General features: G+C 51.2%; 8 protein-coding genes across 8 annotated transcripts; 5 read left to right on the top strand and 3 right to left on the bottom strand.

Moving 5' to 3' along the window:
* Nucleotides 1–1,438: 1,438 nt before the first annotated feature.
* On the top strand, nt 1,439–2,566 carry BJX68DRAFT_276945 (cupin domain-containing protein; the record flags this gene model as incomplete). Its single annotated transcript, XM_071048234.1, has 2 exons — nt 1,439–1,747; nt 1,829–2,566. The coding sequence occupies 2 exons, from the start codon at nt 1,439–1,441 to the stop codon at nt 2,564–2,566; spliced, it is 1,047 nt and encodes a 348-aa protein (XP_070897527.1).
* Nucleotides 2,567–2,750: 184 nt separating this feature from the next.
* Nucleotides 2,751–5,773, top strand: BJX68DRAFT_256266 (transcription factor domain-containing protein; the record flags this gene model as incomplete). The annotated part of the gene is made up of 6 exons (XM_071043161.1): nt 2,751–2,896; nt 2,954–3,309; nt 3,377–4,173; nt 4,243–4,521; nt 4,620–4,761; nt 4,833–5,773. The coding sequence occupies 6 exons, from the start codon at nt 2,751–2,753 to the stop codon at nt 5,771–5,773; spliced, it is 2,661 nt and encodes an 886-aa protein (XP_070897526.1).
* Nucleotides 5,774–6,018: 245 nt separating this feature from the next.
* On the top strand, nt 6,019–8,586 carry BJX68DRAFT_276944 (cytochrome P450; the record flags this gene model as incomplete). The annotated part of the gene is made up of 12 exons (XM_071048233.1): nt 6,019–6,282; nt 6,414–6,533; nt 6,684–6,887; nt 6,988–7,027; nt 7,092–7,115; nt 7,181–7,314; nt 7,392–7,538; nt 7,608–7,686; nt 7,766–8,034; nt 8,107–8,179; nt 8,272–8,516; nt 8,548–8,586. 12 exons carry the CDS (start codon nt 6,019–6,021, stop codon nt 8,584–8,586), a joined length of 1,638 nt encoding a protein of 545 aa, XP_070897525.1.
* A 6,188-nt stretch (nt 8,587–14,774) lies between these two features.
* BJX68DRAFT_276943 (aldehyde dehydrogenase family protein) lies at nt 14,775–16,566 on the bottom strand (the record flags this gene model as incomplete). The annotated part of the gene is made up of 6 exons (XM_071048232.1): nt 14,775–15,070; nt 15,173–15,260; nt 15,319–15,507; nt 15,567–15,627; nt 15,694–16,142; nt 16,252–16,566. The coding sequence occupies 6 exons, from the start codon at nt 16,564–16,566 to the stop codon at nt 14,775–14,777; spliced, it is 1,398 nt and encodes a 465-aa protein (XP_070897524.1).
* A 1,623-nt stretch (nt 16,567–18,189) lies between these two features.
* Nucleotides 18,190–20,524, top strand: BJX68DRAFT_268376 (uncharacterized protein; the record flags this gene model as incomplete). Its single annotated transcript, XM_071046076.1, has 2 exons — nt 18,190–20,374; nt 20,454–20,524. The coding sequence occupies 2 exons, from the start codon at nt 18,190–18,192 to the stop codon at nt 20,522–20,524; spliced, it is 2,256 nt and encodes a 751-aa protein (XP_070897523.1).
* Nucleotides 20,525–20,761: 237 nt separating this feature from the next.
* On the bottom strand, nt 20,762–22,882 carry BJX68DRAFT_276942 (acyl--CoA ligase; the record flags this gene model as incomplete). Its single annotated transcript, XM_071048231.1, has 6 exons — nt 20,762–21,097; nt 21,178–21,500; nt 21,581–21,743; nt 21,818–22,069; nt 22,140–22,523; nt 22,601–22,882. The coding sequence occupies 6 exons, from the start codon at nt 22,880–22,882 to the stop codon at nt 20,762–20,764; spliced, it is 1,740 nt and encodes a 579-aa protein (XP_070897522.1).
* Nucleotides 22,883–23,458: 576 nt separating this feature from the next.
* Nucleotides 23,459–25,377, top strand: BJX68DRAFT_268374 (flavin-containing monooxygenase; the record flags this gene model as incomplete). The annotated part of the gene is made up of 4 exons (XM_071046075.1): nt 23,459–23,652; nt 23,705–24,103; nt 24,166–24,830; nt 24,908–25,377. The coding sequence occupies 4 exons, from the start codon at nt 23,459–23,461 to the stop codon at nt 25,375–25,377; spliced, it is 1,728 nt and encodes a 575-aa protein (XP_070897521.1).
* A 795-nt stretch (nt 25,378–26,172) lies between these two features.
* On the bottom strand, nt 26,173–27,542 carry BJX68DRAFT_268373 (alpha/beta hydrolase fold-domain-containing protein; the record flags this gene model as incomplete). Its single annotated transcript, XM_071046074.1, has 6 exons — nt 26,173–26,682; nt 26,732–26,823; nt 26,877–26,987; nt 27,049–27,197; nt 27,255–27,384; nt 27,455–27,542. The coding sequence occupies 6 exons, from the start codon at nt 27,540–27,542 to the stop codon at nt 26,173–26,175; spliced, it is 1,080 nt and encodes a 359-aa protein (XP_070897520.1).
* Nucleotides 27,543–27,724: the final 182 nt, after the last annotated feature.

Here is a 27,724-nt window from a genome sequence, read left to right as displayed (position 1 = left end):
AGACTCATTTCGTCGCGTCAACAAATCAACACCACGGTCCACATCCTCGGCGGCCTCGAGAGGTCCAGATTTGGCATTCATTTCGTGATGATTGGGCCACGTTTTGGACGCTGTTTGCCCCATGGGTAGGACAAAAGTTGCGTCGACATGGGTACCGCGAATCGGCGCTGTGGCGCGCAGCTTATCTCTTCCCTCACCGACCTGCAAGGCTATTTTCGAAGGCTATTTTCGAAGGCTATTTTCGAAGGCTATTTTCGAGGAGGATACCAGTAAATGATTATCACTCGAATGTTCTTGTTCAGGGCGGCCCTGTGGTCGCTTTCAACTATCCATAATTGATCCATTGAATACCCCTCGACATTGGATCTCGGCCAGAGAAACTCCGCAGGTATATTTGGTCAAGCGGTTCAATATCAACCGCCATCGCCTTGGAGTACTAAATCGTTCCTGTCCACTCCTGCCAGCCTGGCACATTGTCAATGAGTATCGCTTGCGGTACGCCGGAACAGCGCAGAATCATGGTCCCCACGTGGCCCGTCTGCACTTCGCAGGCCAGTATAGCGTTGAGCAGCGTTGGCTGCTGTCAAGAATAGAGCAGTTATTCCTTAAAAATCGCCAGTGACCAGGTAGCCAAGCTCTGCATCTTTTGGCAAGTCATACGTGGGCTATCCTCTCTCCGAACAACTTCTACTCCTGCTGGCAATGTGCCGCTCTTCGCTTGGAGCTCATCATCGTCGCTACTCTTGGCCTTCTTCCTAGAACATGGGTGACCATACGCAACCTGAAACGCTAACAGGTCTCAAGGTACAGCATCTGCTGCGCCACAAAGAAATCATGACATATCGCACGGTGTCGCCGCCTATTGCTAAGAACCATACAGGTTCTCGATCATATGCAAATACCTACGCTTATGCACGGCAGGGGGTGAGGGCCACGAAATCATATTATTTATTACCCGAGACAAAGCTCACAAGTTGATCCGACGGGCAATACAGAAGCTAAGCCTTTTTATTTGGCGAAACACGCAAATCTCGAAAACGAGAGATGGAAGATTGATATATACTGACCATGCGTCAAGTGGTAGATCTGTTTTGCGCCCTCTGTGACGAGTTGACGCTGTTTCGTCTCGGATGAGCGACTCGCAACGGGGATAAACCTTTCCGGGAACTCCGGACGTTCTGAATCGTGTGACTAACTGGGTTATCCGGATTCTCTGCAAAGAAGTCTGATGGCTCATGTAGTCGAACATGACTGTGAGGCCGGAATAGGGGGTGGGTTACCGATGTGGGGTGGTCCCCCGCACAGGACATCGGACCCGTGTGGCCTTCCCATCATATAAGTTATATGATTGAAGCTGCTTGCAAAAAATTACTTGACCAAGGTAAATTATTGAAATTCCTGTATGTCCCGGTTTCAAGTCGAGAAACAGTTCGCAAGCATGGCCATCCTTCAAACATCCACCACTCCCCCGGAGGAGGCCGGCAAGGCATACGCATTGCAGTCTCTCTGCGGCGAAATATACTACATACCGTTCTCAAAGTCTGCAATGCGCCTGCTTGTCACAGGCAAAGTCAGCGACGGTGCGATTGCCCTGGTTAGCACCGGCGGTTCCGGCGGGGACCCCATTGGCTTCCACTACCATCGCGAAGCACACGACGTGTTTCTGTGTCTCAAGGGCCATGTCAATGTGTGGGTGAACGACCAGGCACGGACGATGGGGCCTGGTGATTTCACGAGCGTGCCTCCGGTATGTATAAGCGGACGACGTGCGGTTTCAGCTGCCTTAGCCTTCCACCAGGTACGGTACGTTGACACAAGAGTTGCTTAGGGAGTCATCCATCAATACCAGATCCTCGGCAACCGGTCCGAGTTCATCGGACTCATTGTCCCGGGCGGCTGGGAAGACTTTTTCCGATTCCTGGGCGAGCCCTACGCAGGCGTGATGTGGCCGGCCACGGACGACCGCAATCCATTCGAAGTCCTCATCCCGCGGCTGAAAGAGGCCGCCGAGCGCTTCGATATGGTGCCTCAGCTACACGTCCAACCGTTTGCACCGCAGCCGTGGGTAGATGGCCAAGATAACGTGCTACCGGGGAATCTCCGACCGTATTTCCTGCGCGCGGGCACCGAGCCAGCGTACCTTCTCGGCGGATCCGTCGTGCGCGTTCTGGCGACGACAGAGGAGTCGGGTGGGAGGTTTGCCATTGGGAGCCTAGAGGGATCTTCGTTTCATGAGAATAAAACCCTAGCCGCTGGGCTGGTGTTTCCTTCCGTCCATCATGCGTTTCATATTGTCGAGGGGACGTTTGGGTTCGACGTTGATGGCGCCGCGGTGACCTTGACAGCCGCGGAGACGCTGTATGTGCCAAAGGGGAGCAGATTTAAACTTCGCTATCGGAGTCGGTACGCAAAGGCATATGTTTTTGCGAGTGGAGGAGGGCTGGTGGAATTGTTTGCCGAAACAGGAGAAGAATATGCGTTGCCCATTATTCCTGAAACGGAAGGAGTCGTCGACCAGGCACTCCTCGAACGGGCGAGTAAGGAGATGGGGATCATGCTCGGGTGAGGAGAGTCGGGGCACAGATCTTGGAGTAGCTTTTATGAGTATATTGTGAATAATGCAAAATGTGATGCTTCTGCCCTCGGGATCTCCGCACTTTTCCAAGTTCCCCGCACTCCTTCCCCAACCTGGTCAATCTCTTCATCCATTGTCCCTTCCGCTCCTTCCCACACCCTCCATGATCGCTACCATGTCCGCCCCCATAGAAGGCACACTGACCTGCGAATTCTGCACTCGCCAATTCTCCCGTCGGGAGCACTTGACTCGTCACCTGTCGTCTCACGTCAACCAACGCCGTCACCAATGCAGCTCCTGCGGGAAAGCATTCAACCGATGGTAGATAGCCTCCTTGACCGCCTTGTTTGACTTGGATCGCTCTCTAACACGCATCAGCGATCTCTTGACTCGCCATAGAAGAATAAGCTGCTCCACGGTGACCAAAGGCAAGCCCAAACAGTCACAAACGCGAATCCGAGGCGCGTGCGACAGGTGTGCCACAGCCAAGGTCCGTTGCTCGCCTTCTTTGCCGTGTACTCGGTGTGTCAATAAGGGCATTCCTTGTACGAAAAGGGCTGGGCAGAGATCCACTGCTCTGACAGAGTGCGACGATGCGTTTCTCGTCAGCCAGCCGCTGCTTGACCAGTCGCCACCAGTCCATGGCCAGCTGGAGGCATCCCATCATATTGAAGATACCGGCGTGAGGCAGTGTCTATCCGGCTTGTCGACACCGCTGCTATCAGTCGATTCGGGTAAGTTCTCACAGGAACTTGGGGGTGTGGTATTATGGAAGAACAGGGCACTCGCTGATGATACCAGGACACTCGCAGACTGAACCATCACCCATGGATATCCCTGCCGCAAGTGCTACAGAGGCCCCTATGTTCGACTGGTCCTTTCAACACTGCATGCCGCCCCAGGGGCTCAGCATGGACTTTCTTGACCTCTTGGCTTTTCCCGGGACTGGATATCAACTTGATCTTGATCATATGTCGGAGCCGCATGGTGCTACGACCGGACGAGTGGATGCACGCACGTTCGCGGCGGAGTCCGCGGAGCGAGAGCAATCAACGAGCAAACAGTTGCCTGACCTGTCAGACTCATGGCATACGTACGGCGGGTCCGGGATGGTGCAACCAAATCTCTGGGAAAAATCGCGCCCAAAAGGATCCATAGACCCTCACGATGCCAATAAAGCGGTTCTTGGGCGTGATGAGCCGGATGGAGCACAGAAATCACTTACGAGCTTTCTCAGCTTGGTCGATATCCTGGCAATGGAGGACCACAACCATGTTGCCCAAGTTCATCAAGGCCAAGTGATGGAGGTGTCAGCGTTGATTGCAAAGACACGCTGCCTAGAAGCCTTGACCTGCAATCCAGGCGTTAAAGACCTCTTGAACAACCCGAAAGTTATGAACGCCTTTGTCCAGCTGTACTTTGAACATTACCATCTAACCCTGCCTTTTCTTCACAAAGCAACGTTCAACGTGTCCAACACACCCCCGTTGCTCTTACTCGCAGTTGCCGCCATTGGGAGTAGATTTTCCAAGGTCCCACAAGCTCATACACTGTCCTACATCCTGAGAGGAACACTGCGCAAAGCACTTGATACCATGGTACATGGCCTGCCCATCAGAAATTGAGAACAAAGTTTGCTAAATCCAGCCGCTCTTGACACTTTACAGGTGGACGAGAATATTCATCAGACTATCGAAATCCCTTTTGCGCAGGCAGCACTTTTGAACCAGATTCAGATGGCCTTTGATGGCGTCCGACACATCGCCTTGAAGGCTCAGTTCCAGCGGGCCATGCTTGTAACAGTGTGCCGGGGCCTAAACTCAAGAATGCGCCGGGAGGACCTGCTCCAGAGGCAAGATAATGGTCCAGATGCTAGTTATGGCGATGAAGCGGTTTCCAAGTGGCTTGGTCGAGAGCTCTGCAGAAGACTTACGTATGCGATTTGGGTGCGTTTCGTTCTATCTCACAGTCTTTCGTTCCGATCAACCGCTGCTCGCAAATTGCATCTTTCTTTATGCTGATGGATCTTACTTCCCCCAAGCAGTTGATCGACTGTCAGTTTAGCCTGCACGCCAGCGTCCCACCAATGATGAGTCTCGACGACCTTGATCCTAGCTTGCCATGCCCTGAGACACTATGGGATATGAATGGGGCGGCGCTATCCAGGGAGTTGAACAGCTCACAGAGTAACGTATCCCCTGCCGCTCCTTTGAACTTACCGAGTATGCTGACCGTGATCTAGACACTTTCCGGGCAGTGTCACTCAAAGACGCTATAGATGCCCTGAAGCTCGGCCAGCTAGTCCAGTCGAAAAACCTTGGACTCTTCTCGCGACTGATCACGATGACCGCAGTATTCTATCAGTGGTATACGGCAACCAGCGTCAATCGCTACATACTTGATGGCGATGTAGACCAGTCTGCACAGCGCCTTCCCATGGACCAGCCATTTGGGGAAATTCATGGGGTAGTGGCGACCGGAAATGGGCCAACTCCATCGAGGCCACTGGTACCTGCAGTCCATCGTGCGCACTGGAGAAGCACCACCACGGAAACAATTAGCTTAGTCTGCACCAATGTCACTGCCTACCGGGAGAGTGACGCATCACAGCTGATCAAGCTCCATCACCACATTTCAATCCTACTCATCGTGCCGTTGCAACCGATGTGCGAGTACATTGGATGGATGGCCACCAAACAGTGTACGACAGCGGCTCGCAATAGCCTCTGCACGTGGCTCCGCGCCGACATCCAGAATGCCCGGAGGGCGGTAATGCACGCCATGACACTGTTCTGCTTCATCCGGCGAAGAAAGACTGCGGCCCATAGTGAAAATCACCATCTCTTCGTCGCAGTCCTGACTATCTGGACGTTTTTCTCTCTGGATCCGGTGGCCCGTGCCACTGATGGAGATTCCGAGTCATCCGCTACCAACGATGAGGTGCCGTCGTCTTGGTCTTGCTGCTGCATAGACTGGGATGGTGGAGTCGACGCGGGGGAGAAGGAGCGATGGATTCAGGCCCCTGGCCATCCCCGCGTCCGGATTGCGGGGGTGGGAAACCTGGAAGAGCCGAGTGGGTTGCATCGAATCCTGGTCGAGGCGCATCGGATCCTCCTCTCGGACCAGGTGTGGGGGATCAGTAGACTGTTCGCGGGGGTCCTTGAGGGGCTCGTTCGCCGGGGCTCTGCCTGTGTTTAACGTGAATGATGAATAGATCTGTGCATTGGGTTATGCTAGCCCATAGATGAGTATTAGAAAAGCCTCAAGCCGACTGGACCTCGTTCCATCCACTACAGGTCTACATTGCAGCCGAGCTGCTCCCCGCACCCCACATCGGATAGCCCGCCGATCATGTAGATCATGTTTTGCTTGCTACATATATTGAGTGGCCATATCCAACAGAGGATCCTACCAAGGTACAAGAAAACCTCCATGTTGAGAAGATGGGCGAATACGGCAACCTATTGTCCCTCTCCCACGCGCCGCTCCTGGCTGGGTTCTGCCTCTGCCTCGTGCTGGGAGCAGCCCTATTTGCATCCCGATCCACTGGTACTGAGAAGCTCCCACTCCCGCCCCAGCCCAAGGGCAATCCCATCTTAGGAAATTTGTCAGAAGTCATCACAGCAAGCAAGGAGAGTCTCCAGCATTTACTAATGCATCGCTGGGCCCGGGAACATGGCGAGGTGTTTCGCGTCCGCCTCGGCCCTGTCACGGAGTATTTCCTCAACTCGGATCGTGCTGTCCAGGTGAACAGAGCACAACGGAGCTTCTTTTGTTTCTTTCTTTTGTTCTCTGAAGGCGACAGTCAAGTTACTTACTCTTATCTCCCCGCAAATAGGAAATCATGGATCGCTCGTCGGCAATATCGTCCGAGCGCCCCCGATGGATCGTCAGTAACGAGCTCATCTGCAACCAGCTAAATGTTCTCTTGCTCCATGGCAGTGATCTGCGATGGAAGGTCAGTCGAGTTACCCGTTCAATGGTACCTTCCTCGCCACCTTACTGACGTGTTCTCGCAACTCAGAACCAGCGCCGCGTGATCAACTCGTATCTGGCCGGCGTCCCACGCGCAGACGCTGGATTACCGTGAGTTGGACCTAATCCCGAGCCCATTACGTGCCGTCCGTTGACGTGCCTATATAATACTCATGCTAATACTCACCGTACTTTCAGATTTCTCCACTATGAAACGGCCAGGTTCCTGTACGACATTGTGAATAGCCCGGAGATTGGTCTGGATGGGGCTCAAATCCTGAAGTCGATTGCTCGCTACACGTATAGTGCGTTTGCGACGCAGACTTTTGGGATGGATGTGCGTGTATCCTACCCGGTTTACCTGGTGTCTCTTCTCTTGCATGTTTGTTGGTCTGCTTCGCTTCGTATACTAACACCGATCTACTGGGGTGGAGCAGGTACCGAATGCAGATGATCCAGTCATTGACTACATCCACGGTGCGTTTTGTTTCCACAGGCTGTATGCCATTGGTTTACTCGACTGATTGACATTCTGGAATAGAGACGGGTCTCGCACAGATACTGGGTATGTTGTTGCAGGTCCATCGTAAACGGTGGTGTCGAGCCCTGACATTTCGTTACATGGTCCAGGCACCATCCCCGGAATGCACATGGTTGATATATTCACGTGGCTGAACCATCTACCGCTCTCTCTCAAGCCGTGGGAGCGAGATGCCAGGCGAAGATTCAAGCGAGATCTGGAATGGTGTCTTGCGCGGTTACAGGTATGACTCTACTGCAACGAGGACGTGTGACGGAGGTGAGGTGAGAATCGTACGGATCTGACTCGAGAGTGAAACAGAAAATCAAAGACCCCGCCTTCGCTGGCAAATACATGCCCGATGCCTTTCTTCCCTCTGTAATCAGTGCATCGGACCGCGGTGGCTTCGAGACCGAAGCGGAGGCAGCGTACCTGGCTCTCCAGCTGATTATCGGCGCTGCGGACACGGTATACGCTCTTGCCCAGAACTGCCACCAGAACTGCATGATCCCTACTGACACTACATAAAACCACCAGAGCCAGATTTCCACGTGGTCATTCTTGGAAGCGATGCTGCAATTTCCGGATGTTCAGCGCAAGGCCAGGACCGAGATTGGTACGTATTAACTCATTCCACGCAGCTCCTACATCTAAAAGATAGTACTATTCACTAATATAAATCTCAACCTGTACAGAAGCCGTGGTAGGCAACCGCCTACCCGAATTCGCCGATCTAGAGCGCATCCCCTACATTCGGTGCGTGATGAAGGAGCTCTGGCGATGGCGCCCTCCTGTCTCCCTTGGCCATCCGCACGTCACGGCAAAGGATATAGTCTACAACGGGCAGCGGATCCCAAAGGGCGCTCGACTGCATCTCAATGCCTGGGCTATTTCGCACGATCCGAAACGCCACGAGGACCCAGACCGGTTCTGGCCCGAGAGATATGCGAATGATCATACCACCGTAAGCCGCAGTCCAGCCGTCCCCCAAAGACACAATAATAGAGCTAACCATGATTTTGTTTCATGACTGTAGACAACGCAGAGCATCAACTCCGCCGACGTGACCAAGCGCGATCACTTCGCCTTTGGCGCGGGACGTCGCATCTGTACGTGAACCGCCCTATAGCTGTTCCTAGTTTCTAGTTTCCCACATTGATAGACACAGACTAACGCATATATGTATTTCCCCAATATACAGGCCCAGGTTATCACGTCGCAGAGCGTTCGCTCGCCATCGCCGTAATGCGGATCCTCTGGGCCTTCGAGATCAAGTGGGCTCCTGGGACACGGGAGCCCGTCGATCCGCTGTCGTATATGCGCTGCTCGGAGATGCCCGGGAACGCGTCGTCGAGACTGCCCGTCACGCTGCGGGTTTTGAGTCGCGAGAAGGCGGATATCATTAATTGTGCGTTTGAGGCGGCAAAGCGGGAGCGAGTCCAGATTGTGAGTTTAGTAGAATTGTCTCTTGGTGCAGGTGTTGATTGTTCTTGGTAATCAATTTTTTGGTGTTTAAGGCGAGTTTGTCGTTGAAGTAACCTCGGCACTGGGAGTGAATGTGAAAATGAACTACCAGGTTGGTAAGGGGTATAAGACCTATCAGAGATATACGGAGTATATTTCACCAGTCCTGAGGTCACAAAGTCCTCAAGGTATATTCAGATAGGTCTAGGTTTGGTACCACGCAGAGGCTTCGCAGAGGAGGGGAGACAGCATACAATGCGATGCATATATTGCATTTGATCTGATACCTTATATCATCATAAATCGTTCACCCGAGGCTCTCTTCCCTACAGGCCCTCCGTAGCTTAACCAAGGCCTACCAACACAATCATCGTTCTCTGTGATTGTTCTTACTGCTCCAGAATCTTGATAGAGGCAACCATTAGTAGCGGAAGAACCATCCAAATTTATGTAGAGCGCCTGCAGAAGGATTTAGTCCTCGCCCGCCCCCTCGATACTTAACTTTTTTTCTATACCCAAAGGTCCTTGTCTCCTGTCCCTGAAAATCTAGAACATGTTCAGCTGCAGCATGCGGGCCCCGCTGGTTCTTCCTTGATTGACCCTGGGTGGCGGAGCTGACAGTTGGAGTCGCCAAATGATGCGGGCTAATCCGGTCATCGCTTTTAGAGCCAGGATACGCGCCATGGCAGCTGAGCCACCTATGCCATGTCAGGATCAACAAGAGTGAGTATTGGAAGCATCCTAACTCTCCCCTGCTCAATATTTTAAGCTCATTACGGCTTCTTTCGATTCATAATCCGCGTCGTCGTTTTGGCCTTTATTTTATCTGTCCTGGAGAAGATCAACATTAATCAAAATCAATCGAACCGGGTGGCCCAAGCGCAGGTAAGTGGCTGTCTTCAATATCAGGTTCCAATGCTGGTCCGAATGGCCGGAGTAAAGACTCGGCGTGATCGAATTTAGTACCACTGTGGTTGCTTATTCTCCTACTACCGAGTAGGTTCATCGATCCTGATGATTGCGTATCCTCAAAGTCTGGAGTACTTCAGCTTCGGGGTTTCCTGGCGATCCGCGACTCTGCCTGCATCATTGCTTATGCTCCCTAGTCAGAGTTTAATGGTGTCAAGCTCAAAGAGTAGGAGAATCAAAGTGTCGACTTTCTGTCACTAGCTCCATCTCATGGCTTGTTCTATTATTTGTTTTGTCTGACGGCGCGTGCGGCAGCTAAAGTCAAACTTCAGAGGATGCTAGTACAATTGCACTGTAGTTACCAATAACACGTGAAATAATCCGGATAGGGGCAAAAAAAAAAAAAAAAAAGAGAGAAAAGAAAGAGAAAAAAAAAAAGGAAAGGAGAGAAAACTCCTATCCTTCTTAAATAGTTTTCATCTGGGGTCGCATCCATTCAGCGTGTCTGGCCCGTGGCGAATCTTAGCTTAAAGGAAATCCATGCAAGTAGCAAACTGACGGCGACTACCAGCCAGTCCAGGAGTCTACACAGATTACATTCTCTCTATACCAGATCAACCACTGGCCATATCATATTTCATTTTCAGGCAATATATAGACCTCTCCATGCTGTGTGATGCCCGCAGCTCTAGGTAAAACTGGCAGTAAACATGGATAGATCCATTGGGCACAGGCTGGACTGGAGCACTTTCTGGTGAAAAGGATGAATGACACGACTCTCTTCCATTTATTCAAGACGGCACGAAGCGAAATGCCGTCGGGAACCGACTGCAAACCATCGGCGTTTCGATTCCCATCCTGCAGTGCAGACTCTCTTTTCCAACTTGCGGTATTTGGCATGCAAACGTTGCTCCGGGTCAACAATCCGAAGACCAAGGTGTCCATCGATGAGAGGCTGAGTGGCCAGCACCGCATGATCGGACGTCTTCCCCTCGGCCAAGGCAGGGGCCGGGGTCGCCACCACGGCCCGATCCTGCTCTAGCCGCCTTTTCTATTCATGTATAGCCGTCACTCCATTATCTAATGCCTGGCATGAGTATAATAGATGTGCCATCTATATTTGATACTAGACATACTTATATGGGGTCTATAACGTAGTATGACTATATACTTGATATAACTTCTATAGTAATATAGGGTCTTTTAAGGCTACATAAGATCCTTCTAGTAAATAGGATAGACAAGAAGACAAGAGCACTAGTAGATTTTATAGTACATAAAAAAAATACTATAAGTAGCTTTAATAGTAGGTAGTTACTTTTTAATATTATAATTAGGGATAAGGCTATTATGTTTAACTTATATATCTAGGCGGCTATAAGAGTATTATAAAGTAGATCTAACTACAGCTAGACATAGTAATTCTTGTAATTATAGGAAGGGTAAATTTTAATAGTTAGCCTTTTAATAGACCTACTACTAAATTTACTATCTAGGAGTTATAATAGCTTAGAGGACCTAGGATGGTTACCTAGGTGATATATAATAGGAGGTGTGTAACTACTATTCCCTAGAATATAGGAACCATAAACTAACACTATCTATTTAGTCTTATAGCTCCATTCAGCGTTGATACCGCGCCGGTGACAGATTTGGTCCGAGAGCAGGTCGGCGTTGAGGTGGTGGATCTGCCTTACGCAGAACCGTATGTTCTATTTAGCTGATACGTGTGTGTAGTTGTCACCTCGGCACTGTGACCTCTCTGTGCCTTTCAAATTCAGCGGAAAGCCCAAGGCATTCCATTCCACCAGCAGCATCACTAACTACTAGACTATAACCATGCATATCGCTCAAGTTTGGTTTCCGCAGGCGAGCAATGAGATATGTTTATATCCTCCATCCTGTGCATCGCGGTACCTCGCGTTACATTAGATTTCCATTACTGTATATACACATTTTCTTTTTAGTATATTTAAAAAGCAACGTCACCATAGCTGCGTAGGTTGTGAGTAGTTGCTGCCCAGGACATCGTATCTACTTCACCTTAGGCCGTCAAGATAACTCTAAAGGGTACGAATGAAGAAACCAATTTCCCAATTATGTAAATCACAGTTCCGGCATATCCGTCGAAGCTTCCATGCTGGCAAGATTAGTAATTGGAACGGAATCATTGAGTTTATAGAACCCACAACGGCTCATTGTCCTCCACCCTTCTTCAACCAAGCAAATGCTCTATGAAACATCTGACGCTCATATAGCAGGCATACCTCATAAATCTGCTCATTCGGAAATGTGCCATTGGCGGCCGCGTCTCTCAGAGCGAGTAATTCGGGCAGTATCTCAGCGCAGTCGTGAAGAGCGTGATTACCACCCATGCCACTGTTTCTGCGTTGACATCGTCTGGGGAATAAGCATGGAAGATTTAACAGGCCCATCCACTTTTCGGGTTGCTGCATGGCATGGACTGCGTCACCAATCATCCAAGCACATGTATGGCCCTGTAAAATCGTGATACCTCGGTCGCCCGCAGCATTCGGAAGGTGGGCGGAGCCTAGGCACACAGCTTTACCCATCGACCGGGGATCGGTGAGCCACAAGGTTTTCCTTCTCAAGCAAATAACGTCTTAGTACACCTTTCAATGGCCCGGGCAGTCGGCCCGTATCTAACCCACAGTCCCTGTCTTGTCTGGATACAACGGACCGAACACGGTCCCATTTTGGCCAGGCCCCGAGAGACGATTTCCAAATATACCATAATTTTGCCTTTTGCCGAATATCCTACCCATTTCCTCTCTTGAGGACTGTGTTCTGTCACCATATAAAGCCTGCGATCGACCGTACGACCCTATGCCCAAGAGGCAAGGCTGATATTGTGGCATCCCAAGGCCTCGTCAAATTCTTCAATTGAACTATGCGGGCGAGCATCGCTTGCAATCACTGCCGACAACGTAAGGTCCGTTGCGACGGGTCTCGCCTTGGTTTGCCCTGTACAAATTGCCGAATTGACGGGTTCGATTGCAGGCTTGTAGTCAGAAAGACTCAAAAAAGGTTGGTCGCCAGGGCTACCGAAGGTTTCTATACTTTCATGCATATGCCATATTGGATAGCTGACACCAAAAAAAAAATCCCAGAACGCATCTCAGATCGATAGCGCAATTCCGATCTGAACAAGCCGATTTGCATCTCCTCCCGGCATATATCCGGCCTTTCCCTTCACACGCTACTCAGGCCGACCTAGAATACCTTCGGTTGCAAGGAGCGTTGAGTCTACCGACTCCCCATGTCCGCGAGAAGCTATGGGACTGTTATTTTCAGCTTGTCCATCCGAACCTCCCCATCCTTGATCGGGACAAAATCATGTGCTCTCTTGCACTAGCCACCGTTCGACAGACGATTAGTCTATTACTCTTCCATTGTGTCATGTTAATTGCGCAGTTGTTCCTTGATGTACACGAGAATCGTGACACAGACCCTGCCACTCTGCACGTCATGTTCGCGAGAGCCTGCCTACTCTTTGATCTTGGCTGGGAGACTGGTGAGCTTACTTTGCTACAATCCGCTCTCTTGTTGAGCCATTACCCTCTGTCATCCATGGCGGCTAGGGGACCAACATACTGGCTTTCCCAGGCGGTGTCCTTTGCATATGCCCTTGGCCTACACCAAGATCCCGCTGAAACCTCCTTCTGCGCGCGCGAGCAGAGCCTGCGGAAGCAGCTATGGTGGTCTGTGTACATCCGAGAGCGTCTGCTCACGTTTGAGTACGATCAACCATGGATGATCTGGGAAAACGCCTACGACGTGCCTATGCTCGCAGTGGAGGATTTTGATTCGGTTTCCCTCTTGCCCAGCGACCACGACTGCAGCCCTCTTACTTCGCACGACACGACATATCTACAACAGCGTCAATTCGCTTTAGCATTTATTGAGAAGGCCAAGGCAGCGACTATTATTGGTCGACTCCTACCCATCTCAAACTGCAGCACTGGGGAACAACAGGTCCAGTGCCCGCTGCCTCGCATCCAGATCAGGGTCCCAGCTCGGGCACAACTCGATCAGATTGACCGTGATTTAAATTCATGGGCGGGTCAGCTACCACTTGACATCCGCTGTGACAAACCAAGAGCTCGTGGTACAAAGGCGGACGCTCGGAAGATTATCTTTGACTTGAATCACTGCATGCTGTTCACCCTCTACTATCTTGTCACAAGTCATCTCGCTGCTCTGCGCTGGCTAGAGGAACCCTCGCCTTCCAGTGTTGCTCCAGAACATGCCATCCAGGCCTTGTGGGCAGCGACCCGTCCTTTGATGAATTTGGCGGATGGCCTGCTGGATGATAAGCTGTTGGGATATTTCCAAATCATTGGGCCATCGCTCATACGGCCTTTGCTCGTCTGCAAGATGCTCAACAATAGAGCCCCGCCGTGGATGTATCCAATACTGGAAGCCGAACGCATACCGCTCCTTATTGGAAAGATCGGTTGGGGTGATCGTTTTTATACCCATGCAGTTCTTTCCTTGCACATCGGGGACGAAGACTCTTCCAGTTCCTCAGTCTCCGACGCATCGCAAACGGATGTTAACGATGATTCAAACTCAACTCCCACGCCTCCAAACATTGTCGATGCTGTCCTTGGTGGTTTCGCTTTGCCGTCGGATCCGAGCCCTAGTATATCTTCATTCGAACAAATATTTGCTTCATGGGGGGTTCTGACCACCACCACTACTGTTCCTAGCTTGTTGTGACAGAACCGTGCTATACGTTAATCCTGTTCTAGACGCGGATAGAGAAGGTTGTTCTATGATGTCTTCGTAAGTCATAACAAAGGCCCATAGTAGTCATTATTGTAACTTCATATGTCTGAGTCTCTGGTGACTATTGTTGCTTCTACTCTCTATTCTCGTTCTTCGTATTAATTCTCCCAGGGTTCCCACAGCTTTCGTGCGTCTTAGTATCTGTTGTTGTGCGCCATTTTCCTTGCAGAGGATCGTGACCGGATTTAATCCTCACCCCATGCATTCGTAGATCGAGTAAGCTGAATTCAGAGAGCAACTAATGCTACCCGCCCCAACTGTTTGAGATTCTAGGTATCCCATAGTCGGTTTTATTGGCATAGCCAGAGACGCAATGTCCCCCCAGACAACCCCGCGGCATGCACTGACGCGGTCCCGCTTTTGCAAACTAGTCATCGACGCTATGGCCAACTGCGAAGGCAAAAGAACACTTATTGTTTCTACCATGGCTTAGAGGGAGTTAAAAAAATATATAAAGCAAAGAAGAAACTTATTCAAGTAGCATTCCATTCTGCATCATCATAGCACCGCCCACCCTCTCTACATTTCCTCTGCGGACTTATTCTCCACGATAGCCTGTAGGTTGCAGAAAGCTCTCATACCCGCTGTGCCATATTCCACGCCCACGGCGCTGTCCTTGAATCCGCCAAAGGGAATTGTAGGAGATGGTTCTAAGTGAGTGTTGATCCAAACTGTGCCAGCCTCCACCTGCTCAGCGATGCGCCTCCCCCTGATGTCTTTGGTCCACACAGACGCACCGAGCCCCATATTGGTGTTGTTGGCACGTTTGATCACTTCTTCCTCCTTCTCCCAAGTTAAAATGGGGACAATTGGGCCTAGGGAAAGGGGTTAGTCAAAGGACGAGCTCTATTCAAACCATCGAGATGGAGATACGGTTGAAGCGGTGTATATGCAGTTTTCCGGCTGGTGGGACTTACCAAATGGTTCTTCCACAACAATCCTAGCATCATCCGGGGGCCTCTCGACGAGCATGGGATTGACGAAGAAACCTTTGGGTTTCAGCTCCTGATCCCCCGCCGTGAATTTCAGACCTTGTCCTTGAACCTCCAGCGTAACTGTGGACCTTCTTGTACTGGATCATATTTTGGATCGGACCAACGTGAACTCCGGGGTCAGCCCCGCCCCCAACTTTCAAAGATCTCATGTAGTTGACGAAAGCTTCTCGGAAGGGCTCGTAGATGTCGGCGTGGACAAAGATTCTCTTGATCGCCATGCAGACTTGTCCAGCATTCGTAAATGCTAAGCCTGCTACCTTGTACCGCCAAATCGTGAGCCCTGGCAATCGCTGGTGGATTCTAGACTGGTACTCACTTTCTTGACAACAGAGCCGACGTCAACATCCTCGCAGATGATTGCAGCATCGTTGCCACCCCTTAATAAAGAAAAGTTGCCCTTAAATCAGAGACTGGTAACTAAAATGATTGAGGCAGAGTCTTACATCTCCAGAGTGACCCTTTTGAACGACCCAGCGACTGCCTGCATGATCCGTCTACCCATTGCGGTGGACCCCGTAAAACTGATCTTGTTTACGCCTTTGTGCGTTGTAAGCCAGGGGCCGAGATTGTCACCGCCATTGAGAACCTGGATGACTCCCGGCGGAAAAAACTGCTGTGCCAGCTCCCCGAGCTTCAGCGCGCAATACGGCGTGAATGGTGACGGCTTTAGTATAATACTGTTGCCTGTCATGACAGCTGGCCCAACCTTACCACATGTCTGTTGGACTGGGAAGTTCCACGGTATGATGCCCACTGCAACACCGAGGGGTGTGTATCGAACGGTTACTCGACGATCACTGCTGTCCTCAATGACTTCATCCTGCAGGCCCAATTTTGCCGTCTCTGTCAGCCAAAAGCCCCCGGCGTCGACTTCGCCACATGCTTCTGCCAGCTAGGGTAAATCATGTCAGCCAAGGAGCGTGGACGGAGCGGAGCAGATTCATTTGCCTGCTCCTATATCGACGAAAAGACATTTCAAAGATCATGGCAACACAACATACCGGCTTTCCCTGTTCCTGAGTAAGAAGCCCAGCGAGCTGGTCCCTGTTTTCTGTAATTGCTGCGGCGAACGCGTTGACGGCCGCCGCTCTTTCGGCAAGCGTGGTTTTTGCCCAAGACTTTGAAGCCCGCTGTGCAGCTTCCACAGCAAAGTTCACATCATCGAGGGTAGCAATTGGTACCGTCGGATTTGGCTTCTCAGTCGCAGGATTTAGTCCAAATGAAGTTGTGACCCCTGCTACCAACCTTCCGTCAATGACGTTGGCGAAGCTGCTGAAGTCAGGGGCAGCCCCTTTCTGTACTGATATGGCGGCCATGAGTAGTTTTTTTCCTTTTTGTTTTCGTCGATGGTACTTCAGCTCGTGGGATAAGTTCTGAAGTGCTTCTAGAGCGAACTATACATAGTAGGATCCTAAATTTATCCGGCGGAATTGATTCGGTAGGCAACGAGTGCGAAGATTCCTTGTCCACCAAGTAATCCAAGTTGAAGGGTGGTGACGCGGAAATAACACCAAGGACACGAGCCAAGCTGCTTCAGGTTGCGGCTCACTTCGATATCGTCATTCCTCCTCCTTATTTGAGGACCTACGCCTTGTTCGTCTTGCAAAAGTTTCGAGGGCTCGCGTCCACCCCCGCACGAAGCCCCGGTTCGAGGCCCCCAAAACTCCAGTGTCTTCGCTTCCGAGGCTTAGGTCTCTCATATCACACGAATACGGACTGCTGGCTAATGGACGGGCAGTCTCCCAGGGGATGTTCAAACTTTAGGTCTTCGTAATACTCGACGCCACAACCCCTGTTGATCTGCCCCCAGGCCGGGCGGTTACGGTTGAATATTACACAGGGTTAACTATAACGTGGCAGGAAATGCCGTAGATATGGCCATTGTAGGCATCATTAGAGCATCTAGTTGGATTCGAGTCCAAACCCAACATGAACCTGGAATAATACAAGAGGTGCTAGAGAACTATAATTCGGCCGCGGAGACATGGTGAGCGCAGGTGGAGTCAAGCCTGATTCTAGGCCCCTTGGTGTGGTGACATAAACTCAAAGCAAGGTGACTTCACCTCAGGGCTGCCCTCCAGAGTCGGTTGTCCCGACACTCCTGGGAAAGACGGGCGGGACCTCGGCTGCCCACTACTACCAAATAGTTGCCGCGGGGTGGGGGCGGGCGGTCCAAGTTGATTGGTCAGGATCCTCATGATGGCCCACGGTAGGTCGATTACTCAACAGAGCAAAGCGAAATCAACTGTGCATACTCCGTAGAGGCTTGCAAAATGATTAGCCTCTCCTTCTGAACTATGTGTACCAGATCAACATATTCTTGAACCGTATAGGGATATAACCATCCGGGCGGAAGCCACTCCAGTCATTAGATCTGCTATGGTTCTCTTATACTAAGATTGCCGGCATCAAGGATGTTGGCAGCCATGTCAGCAGCGTCACAATTCCCCCTGAGATACCCAAGGTATCGAACCTGAACAAAAACCGTCCTTGAATAGTCATGATACCATGGCCCAGGCGCGCTTAAGTTTTGTAATTGTGATGAGAAACAGGCCGCGTATACTGATTGTTACTTTGGTTTCCCATTGACGCTTTTAGGAGCGTGGCAATAAGCTTGAGATGTGCACGGGGTGTGGATTCGCCACCCCGCACAATTTCTCCAGTCAATCCTTCCATCTGGAGTCTCCGCAAACAAAATTGAACCTTGTTCCCCATCCATCACCCGTGCACGCCCACGGATTGTGTTGGAAAGAAAGATTAAAAGCCATAAACCGCCCCCAACCTGTCGTCCGGCAGTGGCCTTGGGTTGCATACTCTCTGATCATATACAACTAACAGCAACAGGACCAATGTCGATGGCTGCCGGGAACAGCCGCCGCTTCAAGTGCCGGTGGTGTAGACGCCCTTTTGCAAGACCAGATCATCTGCAACGTCATGAAATGTCCCATACCAGGGAAAGGCCTTTCAAATGCGACATCTGCTCTTGCCGATTCGGCCGTCGTGATATCCTGCAGCGTCACAGTGTCCAGGTGCACTGCCTTGTACAGGACGAACAGCCCCTTCGCGGTCCACACACAGAAATTGGCCAGGGGAGGAGGTCTTCCGCTCCATCCACCAGCACACGTCCGGAAAGCGCCGTACTGGGTCCATCCAATCCACATTATGATCGCGAAGAGAGCCTCCTCTGCGACAAGAAAACTCGCATGAGGATCCGACATACAGAGGACTGGAAGCTGCCGGAGACCTGTACTGGATTTATGGATGAGGAACCACTCGAAGATATGACCGACTATCCAGCCCAGCAAGTTGATTTCGAACATCTTTCTACATTTCCACCCTTTGGCACCCTCTCAGACTTCCTGGGGCTACGTATTGAACGGCCTGGGCCCCGTTCCACCTCCCAAGCCCGCAAGGAGGCTCTCCCTATCCACCGATACTTCGGCTTGGATACCGTTGTCCCCTCACCATTAACAAGTCATATATCGCTGTCGCGTGACATACTATGCGAGATCGACACCCAGAGACTATTCTCTTCCTATGAACGCTTCTTCTATCCAAACTGTCCTTTCCTCCACCTGCCCAGTTTTGATCTGCGGTCGGCGGTCGCACTCTCGTTTCCTGCCACGCACAGCAGCTGGTGGCCCCCGAGTCCGCCACAATTGCGTCGACAGATGCACCGACCTCTCTGCACCTCCATCTTGGCAATTGGCGCTGTATATTCCCAGCAGCCCTCTCTCGCCTACAAGTTACACGAAGAAACCCGATCGCAGCTGCAGGCGATGTTGACAGATATAACGCGGAGGGGCTTCTCAGAAATACCGCTTCATCTCATACAGGCCTTGCTCCATCACGTCGCGTTTGGTCTCTGCTCGGGCAGTGAAAAATTGGAGCAAAGCAGTCTTGGACATCTGTGCTCATTGATCGCACTTGCCAAGGAAGCAAACCTTGCGCAGCTTTCCTCCGGCTGCCAAGGTGATCTCAATCTCGAGGACTGGGCCGCGTGGGTGGAGGCCGAAGAAAGGAAGCGGACTTTTTTTTCACTACTGTGCATCACAAGCGCCGCTCACGCATACTTGAATGATACTCCCGACATGCCGATAACCAGTGCTAACCTCACGCTGCCCTGCCCCGAGGCATTATGGGAGGCGGGCAGTGCAGCGTCGTGGTACGAACGATACATTATTTCTCAGCAAGAGTCGGAGGATTTGGACTTTAGAGCGGAACTAGAACGTCTTTTCGGCACACACTGGGTGGATTCTCTCTCCCCATCCAATGCCTATCGAGCGAGCAGCGACAATATGCTTTGCCAACAACACCCGCCGACACCGCACGTCAGTGAACTCGGTTGCCTGGTATTGGTAACCGCTCTAAACCAGATTGTTTCCCGGGCGTTTAACGAGAGACAAGGCAGCTTTGATCCCGCACTGGATGAACCGGATGGCTCGCTCCGATCGGGATTCCTGCTGGCTTCAGAAAGATGGCAGATGCTCTGGATGTCGTACCCCCGGGAGTCCCTGTCTCGCGCACAGAACATACTCCTCGGGGTGTGCATACCGTATATTGACCACATCCACCTTCTCCTCCACCTAGATATCTCATCCACCAAGCAACTTCTCCAGCAGAGAAAGTACGACCAGCTCGGCACTTTTTTTGGCGGCCCGCACTTGCAGGGCGACCTGTACCCACCTGATGGCTCAACAGCGCTGGGCAACCAATCGCTGTATAGCGCGGGCGCATATGCTATCAGCGCCTTGGAGATAGCGCTGAAGCTAGGTCCATGGTGGCGATCGGAGTCTGTAGCGTTAGATGTACCCATGCAGTCGGCGATGGGCGTGTTTCACTGCGTCCACGTTATCTGTAGCCGGCTGGTCGCTGCTGGAAAGCAGGACGAGGCCTCCGGCGGGGGGCTTTTGATGTATGCCCGGTCGGACGATCGCCAGGATGTCCTGCACTTGATGCGTAGGTGTCAGAGAATCATCGACGGTATCTCCGCCAAACCGCATCCCAGACGAACCAGCTCGACCCCGGCCGATATACTCTTAACAAGGACCAATCTAATCATGCTTGCGATCGATTTACTGGTTTGCTTTGCAGATATATTTGAGCGGAAAATCGCCTGGGAAGGTACGTTTCTTTCTCCAGATGTACTTGTGTCTGTTACAACTCGGAGACGCTAACTATTTCTTGTGCTCGATCTTTATAGCCTTGTCTCATCTGGCAAAGGGGTTTCGCGCCCGTGCAGACTCTCTGGGTAGGGCGACCATAGGTATGTGAATCGGTTGGAGAGGAGAAGTGCGCACGTTGTATGCCACTGACACAATCAATTGTCATGTACCCTGTATATCAATGAATATCGTGACTTTTATGGTTAAGCATTGGGATACCTGAAGAACACGTTGTTGTACCAACCCCGCACGCGTAGACTATACAGGCAGCATACATATGTCACCAGCCTTGTACGGGAAGGGTGGCCCGGTTTCAACACCATCATCAACACTTGGATCCAAGTCCTCACATCTTTGCGCCGTCCCTTCGATCGGACCTTTGTGCCTCGTCCCGCAGCTTGCGGCGAAGGATCTTGCCGGTTGAGTTTTTGGGGAGCGCGTCCACAAACTCGACCCCGCCCCGGAGCCACTTGTACTTGGCCTTTTTCGCGCGCACCAGGGACATGAGAGACTCCTTCAGCAAATCCGCGTCCTTGTTATCGGCAGACGCGGAATGGCGCACCACGAAGGCCTTGGGCACCTCCCCAGCCCTCTCATCATATATCGGAACCACTGCTGCCTCAGCGACTGCTGGATGCTCGTAAAGCTGGGCCTCCAACTCTGCTGGCGATACCTGAATACCCTAAATCACCAACACACATCAACGTCAGCACCACAGGTATATACAAGGGGGCTTCTGACAGTCTAGGTTGGCAACTGTACATTCACTTTTATCAGCTCCTTGATGCGATCAACAATGACTATGTGCTCGTTGCCGCGTGGGCCGAGTTTGAACATTGCCTCGTCTCCTGTTCTCAGCCAGCCATCCTGGAAGGTTTCCTTGGTTGCGTTGTCGTTGTTCAAATACCCCAAGGCCACGCTGGGGGACCTAACAAGTAGTTCGCCGGAGACATTGTACGTTTCGATATCCACACCATCCGGAGTCACAAGACGGCATTCAACCCCAGGGATGAGGTATCCAGAAGATCCGTCAACAATGTCATCCTTGTGAGTCGAACTCACGACGGTCGCGCACTCGGTAAGCCCTGTCCAGATAATTTTTTTATTTATTTTTAGCTTTCGGGCCTTTCCAGATAAGATTGCGTGATGGTTATGTTGCACATACCGTATCCCTGGCGGAGAGTCCACTGCGGATACCTCCTCTGAAGCCTGTTCCAGGATTCTGTGCTCAACGAAGAGGCCCCCGTCATGATGTTAACCACGGACTTTAGACTGTAGTTGTTCAGTTCATCGTGATGTCGCAACAGGTCAAGCAGGATAGAAGGAACCTGTTTGCCGCCATGTTAGTCTGCGAGACTAGGGTGAAGATGAGAGTCCATTTTGATATCAGGTGTCTGCTCACCAAGTATAGGGTGCGGATGGAGAACTTGTCGATAACTTGCAGCATTCGTTTGAAATCATAACGGGGCAGAATGACCACCTCATCGCCGCGGTAGACGGAAGCATGGCAAATCACCACAAGTGCATATATGTGGTTCTGAGGGAGAACCCCGAGGGCGACATCGCGAAAATTGTCTGCTCTTTGAGACTGTTCATACACACCAAGCTGAAGCACGTTTGCTATGACGTTCTTGTGTGATATCATGACTCCTTTCTGAAGCCGCGATATCAGGTCATCTAGTCAGCGCCTGCTGTTACCGTCTCTCACTGGGTGGGTAACTCACCGGGAGCCCCGACGTGCCACTCGAATAGCAGAGGAACGCCACCTGTTTCGCCGCCTGGCCAGGACCCCATTGTAGAGGCTCCAAGTCGGCCGAACGCTCCCCAAGCGAGACCAAGTCATCTACAGTCTCGACCCGATCTTGGCCCGGGGTAGCGCCCGGTCTGTCTTCTCCAGCAACATCAATCAGGAATATGGAACTCGGCGCTAAACCGACTGCTCTGGCCGCGTCACGGGCGCGCGAAAGGAGTGACGCGCATGTGAACAATGCCCTGGCTCCGCTGCATCTCAACTGCTCGGTGACTTCGTCGACAGAATATGCCGAGCTTATCGGGGTTACAATGCCACCAAGTCGATGGATCGCCCAAGCTACCGTCATATAGTCAATCTGCGGAAAGCATTAGACAACCCGGGCCATCGGCTTTTATCGACTGGCCCCGTACAGGAGATTGTGGATAGACTCACCGCGTTGAGAGAATAAATTCCAACCACCTTATACCACTCTGTGCCACCGTTGGGATGCCACCCTAGTCGCTGTGAGAACCCTTTGGACAGGGACTCGACGCGATGTCGAAGTGACGTCTGCGAAAATGATCTCCCCGTGACCCCGCAGACAAAGCTCGGCCTGGAAATTTGGCATGCATGTGGGTTATATTGTCGGTCTCCCAGCACAAACTCCGCGACCGGAATCGAGTCTGGAGGGTCGAATGGGAGTGGTGGGACACTTTTCGGGGTCGTGAAGGGCATCCTGCGTTTCTTTGTTGAACCGTGGTGAGGCACAATTACCGGTCGACGGCGGACGTGATGAATATAGCAATCGGCGTTCGGTTTCTTAAATCGGAAGACCAACGGCGTTACCTGGACGTCCACCGTGAGCCCTGTATGCCGAGGCTCGGGCCGCGAATGAGGCGTTTTGTTCTATCTTCTCCAGTATATTCGCCGGCCGAGGAATGCTCATAACAAGACACTTGCCGCAGATCAAAAGGTTCAGTCAACGTTGAGAATACCAATGAATCTCGAATGCATTTTCTACCATGCCAACCCGAGCAACCCACACCCCAAATCTCGGTCGCAGTCATTCATCTTGTCCTCATCTCGACTAAGTTTGGGACTCGGCTTCCAGGCTGGCCGTCCGGTCGGGAGGGCGCAGGCGGGGGCGGGGGCGGGCGGACCACCGAGGTATATGAAAGAACATGGTCGATTTCCCGAGAGAGTAAGGAGCAAACCTTGATTATATACCGACAGTGATCCTGACTGAAGGAATGGGGCCTGGGATTTTCGACTACCTAGTGCGGACCAGAAAAGTCACCAGAGCCGGGAGAAATGGCACATTCGAGTCGTTGGGAATCCAAGCCTGTCCGGACGCCCCGGCCCATGCGGGTTATCTGTATCGGTGCCGGCGCGTCGGGTCTCCTCCTTGCCTACAAGCTCCAGCGCTCGTTTGAGGCCTTTAGCCTTGTTCTTTACGAGAAGAATCCAGATATTGGCGGAACGTGGTTCGAAAACCGCTACCCAGGGTACGTGATTATGACCCCTAGCAGAGACTGGCCGCTAATTATGGGACCAAAGATGTGCATGTGATATCCCAGCGCATACCTATACTTGGTCTTTCGAGCCCAAGAATGATTGGTCGAGTGTCTATGCAAGCAGCAAAGAAATACACGAGTACTTCAGCAACTTTAGCACCAAGTATGGACTCCGGAAGTATTGTCGGACCAACCACGAAGTCACGGGCGCCTTCTGGGCCAACGAACGAGGCGGTTGGGATGTCCACGTGCACGACTTGAAATCCAATGAGACCCACGTGGATTACTGTGATATATTGATCAATGCGTCAGGAGTTTTGAATAACTGGATGTGGCCCGCGATCCCGGGACTGGAGACCTTTCGCGGTCCCAAGCTTCACAGTGCGGCTTGGAACCCCGAGGTGGAACTGCAAGGAAAGCACGTCGGCTTGATTGGGAATGGGTGAGTCGGTCGATCAGATGCTGCGTTCCTCTTGCAACGGCCGGCTAATCACATCAACATAGCTCGTCTGGAATTCAGATTCTGCCAGCAATCCTCCCTGTCGTGAAGAAACTGACAACCTTCATCCGAGAACCATCATGGGTTTCTCCTGTGCAGGGCCTCGAAAACCGTGCGTTCACAGATCAGGAGAAAGCAGACTTTGGCAGCTCTCCGGAGAAGCTCCTGGATTACCGCAAAGAGATAGAACACGCCCTCAACAGTCAGTTCGCCTTGTTCAAGACCGGTTCCAGTGTTCAGAAGGAAACCCGCGAGTACATGGAGGGTCAGATGAGAGCCAAGCTACGCAATCCATCTTTGGCCAAGCTCCTGATCCCATCGTGGTCTGTTGGATGCCGGAGACTAACACCGGGTGTCAATTATTTGGAATCGCTGAGTGCAGATACTGTTACCGTTGTGTACGGAGAGATCTCGCAAATCACTCCCACCGCATGCGTCTGCAGTGATGGTAAGGAGTATCCAATCGACGTCCTTGTCTGTGCGACGGGATTTAATACTTCCTTCAAACCACGCTTCCCCCTGATTGGACCCACTGGAAGAAATCTGCGGGATGAATGGGCAGAAGAACCTGCCGCGTATCTTGGTGTCGCTGCGGCAGGTTACCCAAATTATTTCATGTTTCTGGGTCCCAACTGTCCTGTTGGGAACGGTCCGGTCCTGATCGCAATTGGTAAGCATCCTTCCCATTGTGCTATCTACCCCATGTCACGCCTTGCCTTGCTACGGTTTGCTAAAGATCCGATCCAGAGACCCAAGCGGACTACATGCTTCAGATGCTCGACCGATGGCAGACGGAGAATATCCACTCATTCAGCCCCAAAGAGGCCGCCGTCCGGGATTTTGTAGCTCATAAAGATGCCTTTATGCAGGGGACCGTCTGGAGTGAGGAATGCCGCTCCTGGTATAAGAGCGGGCCCACGTCCAACAAAGTCAGCGCCTTGTGGCCCGGAAGCACCCTCCACTACCTGGAGGCAATGGCTACGGTTCGCGGGGATGATTGGGATATCGAATACAAGGGAAATCGATTCTCCTGGCTTGGAAACGGTCTTTCACAGACCGAGGTGGACGACACCGCTGACCTTGCATATTATATCCGCAACCACGACGACGGTCCCATCCTCAGTTCCTACAAGAGACTTAAGCTTTTGAATAAGAGTGGCTGCGGTGTGAAGAGGAAAGCGGCAAATATCATGTTGCAGAGCAAGCCTAATCTCTAGGATGGTCGGTGGCAGGAATACGAATGTGAATGGAACACTTACTTGTTTCAACGAAAGACGCCGTTCTCCTTTAAGACCAACTAGATCTGCATCAGCCTGTATCGTCGCTCACCTTATTAATGAGTGATCTTCTATGCTTACGCAGTTGCTGAGATGCATGCTAGGCAGCATTTCACGGACCCGATTCCATATATCCATGCTACTCCAATTTGTGCAAGTCTGTTAGGACGTGTAGTATGAGCAGTTTAATCGCCGATGGCCTTTCGAATCAGGGTTTCGATATGACCGAACCGGCTACACTGCATATAGTATATCATAAAATTCTTGTAAGCGTCTATCTTGCTACTAGGCCTAACCACATTGAACAAATCTCACATTATGTCGAAGGCACAATTCTTATTACTCTGCATATTACCTAACTCTAGAGTGTGATCCCTGGATGTGTTATGTCCGCGGTATGCTTCCACGGGAACTCGTGGAGATATAACTACGTTCATCTGGAACTTAAGAACTGGGTAATTTTAATCCATATACTATTTCATTACTCCCCAAACACGAGCTCTAGGAGAACATTCATTCAAGACCTTATCCAACAAACCTCGCAAGTTTACATCTTGCAAAGTAGGTAGCTCTGTGTGCATATTATAATTACCAGGCAATACAACAAACATACCCAGTAATGGCTGCAAGACAAGTGCTTGCCCAATGCATGCTAGCCTGTATTAGCTCTCTGCCAGGGTACCATCGGGTAAAGGATCATGACGAATCACGAGCGTTATATCACCTGTTTTTGTCTCAAAGCGATACAAGCCAGTCCCATATCGCGTGCGACATTGGCCCCGGGTCGAGACCATGCTGCTCGTCCAGAATGCAGTCAATGTGAATTTGCTTAGAACAAGTCGAAACCTGGACATTCAATCCTGCCTCCGCCATTGTCATACCCAACCGTTGAATATCATCCTTGAAAACCTCATCATTTCCACATACAATAAGTGTCTGTTCTGTCGGAATCCCCTTCCACCATCCTGCACTAGCACGTATTGGCTCGCTGTACTCGTTCCTTTCAGAGGGGCACGCAAAGGCATTTGCCCAGTCGTGCACCTGACCAGGAAATATAACGTCCCGCGCAGCATTTTCCAAATATGACGCAGAATTGGAGTCAAAGCTTACCCACGGGCAGATCAGGACTAGTCCTCTGATAGGTGCCTCCAAGGTAACGTGAGGGGCAAGCGGGGTGGGATGTCGGAGTAGAGACATTACTGCCAGGCAGATATTTCCTCCAGCGGAATCACCAGCGGCCACGATCTGTCTTCTGTATCAATGATTGAAACTTCATCTGACTGAATCCGCTTACATCCGAGCTGTTGTAGCCTCGCTTGAGGATGGAGGATAGTGCATCCAGAGCTTGCATATACTGTGACGGGTACTTCGTTGTAGGGGTGAGACCTGCTGATGTTAGGACGGTCGAAAAACACGCCATGTTGTATAATTTGACAAACCATATTCAAGAAAAGCCACGGAAATCCTTGCTCCCCGAGCTTGCATTTTGTCCCGGCATTTCACCGCAAATTTGACATGCCCAGGATTGGGCGAGAGGCCAAAACCGCCACCTATCATGAAATATGTTACGATAAATCTCTGTGATATGTGCTACAAGAAGTTTAGACGTACCATGGATGTAAAAGAGAACCTGGTTCGTGTCGCCATGACCAATCCAGTGGAGCTTCGCGCCCATCTTGCCGACATGCTCAACTTGCACAAGAAGATTCAACTCCCTGCATGCTGCGGCAACTGTGGATTCCGTATTGGGGAAAAGTGCCCTTCCAGTGTGTAAGCCTCCACATTATTTGGTGGGTGATAAAGTTCTGGAGTCTTACTGCAGTTGCCGAGTGGAGGTAGACGCCATTAAATATCGTGCCGTACGATTGCGGACTTCATGCTCCCAGGAGCGCGTGGTTTTACGATCCCGAAATAGGGCCATCCCACCAGCGAGTGCTTTATAGATGGCTTGTCATCAAAGTAGCAAAATTAGTTAGACTTCGGCGAGTGATGTCCAGTTCACTATTGGGGAACGTACTCATAACGCAAAGAGTGTAGACAAGACCAAGCTTTTCTCGAATGGTAAGGCCCCTGACCTCTCCTGCATGTGCCCCAGTAGAAGCCATGTTTGACATGTTCCAAACGAGCAAAATTTGCTCCCCCGAGACAATATTTCCTGTTGTTGGGGATTGTTGAAATGACCGCAGTATGCGTTGGCAAGCAAGTAGTAAGACAGATATAAGAAATAATATTTAAGGGGTCGCTCAGCATGATTTCGATCAATCATTCAATCAGTTTGCCAAGCAAG

The sequence above is a fragment of the Aspergillus pseudodeflectus genome, assembly GCF_044049435.1.
Source record: "Aspergillus pseudodeflectus strain CBS 756.74 chromosome Unknown BJX68scaffold_30, whole genome shotgun sequence".
Lineage (NCBI taxonomy): Eukaryota > Fungi > Ascomycota > Eurotiomycetes > Eurotiales > Aspergillaceae > Aspergillus > Aspergillus pseudodeflectus.
This window is presented reverse-complemented; position numbering and strand designations above follow the sequence as displayed.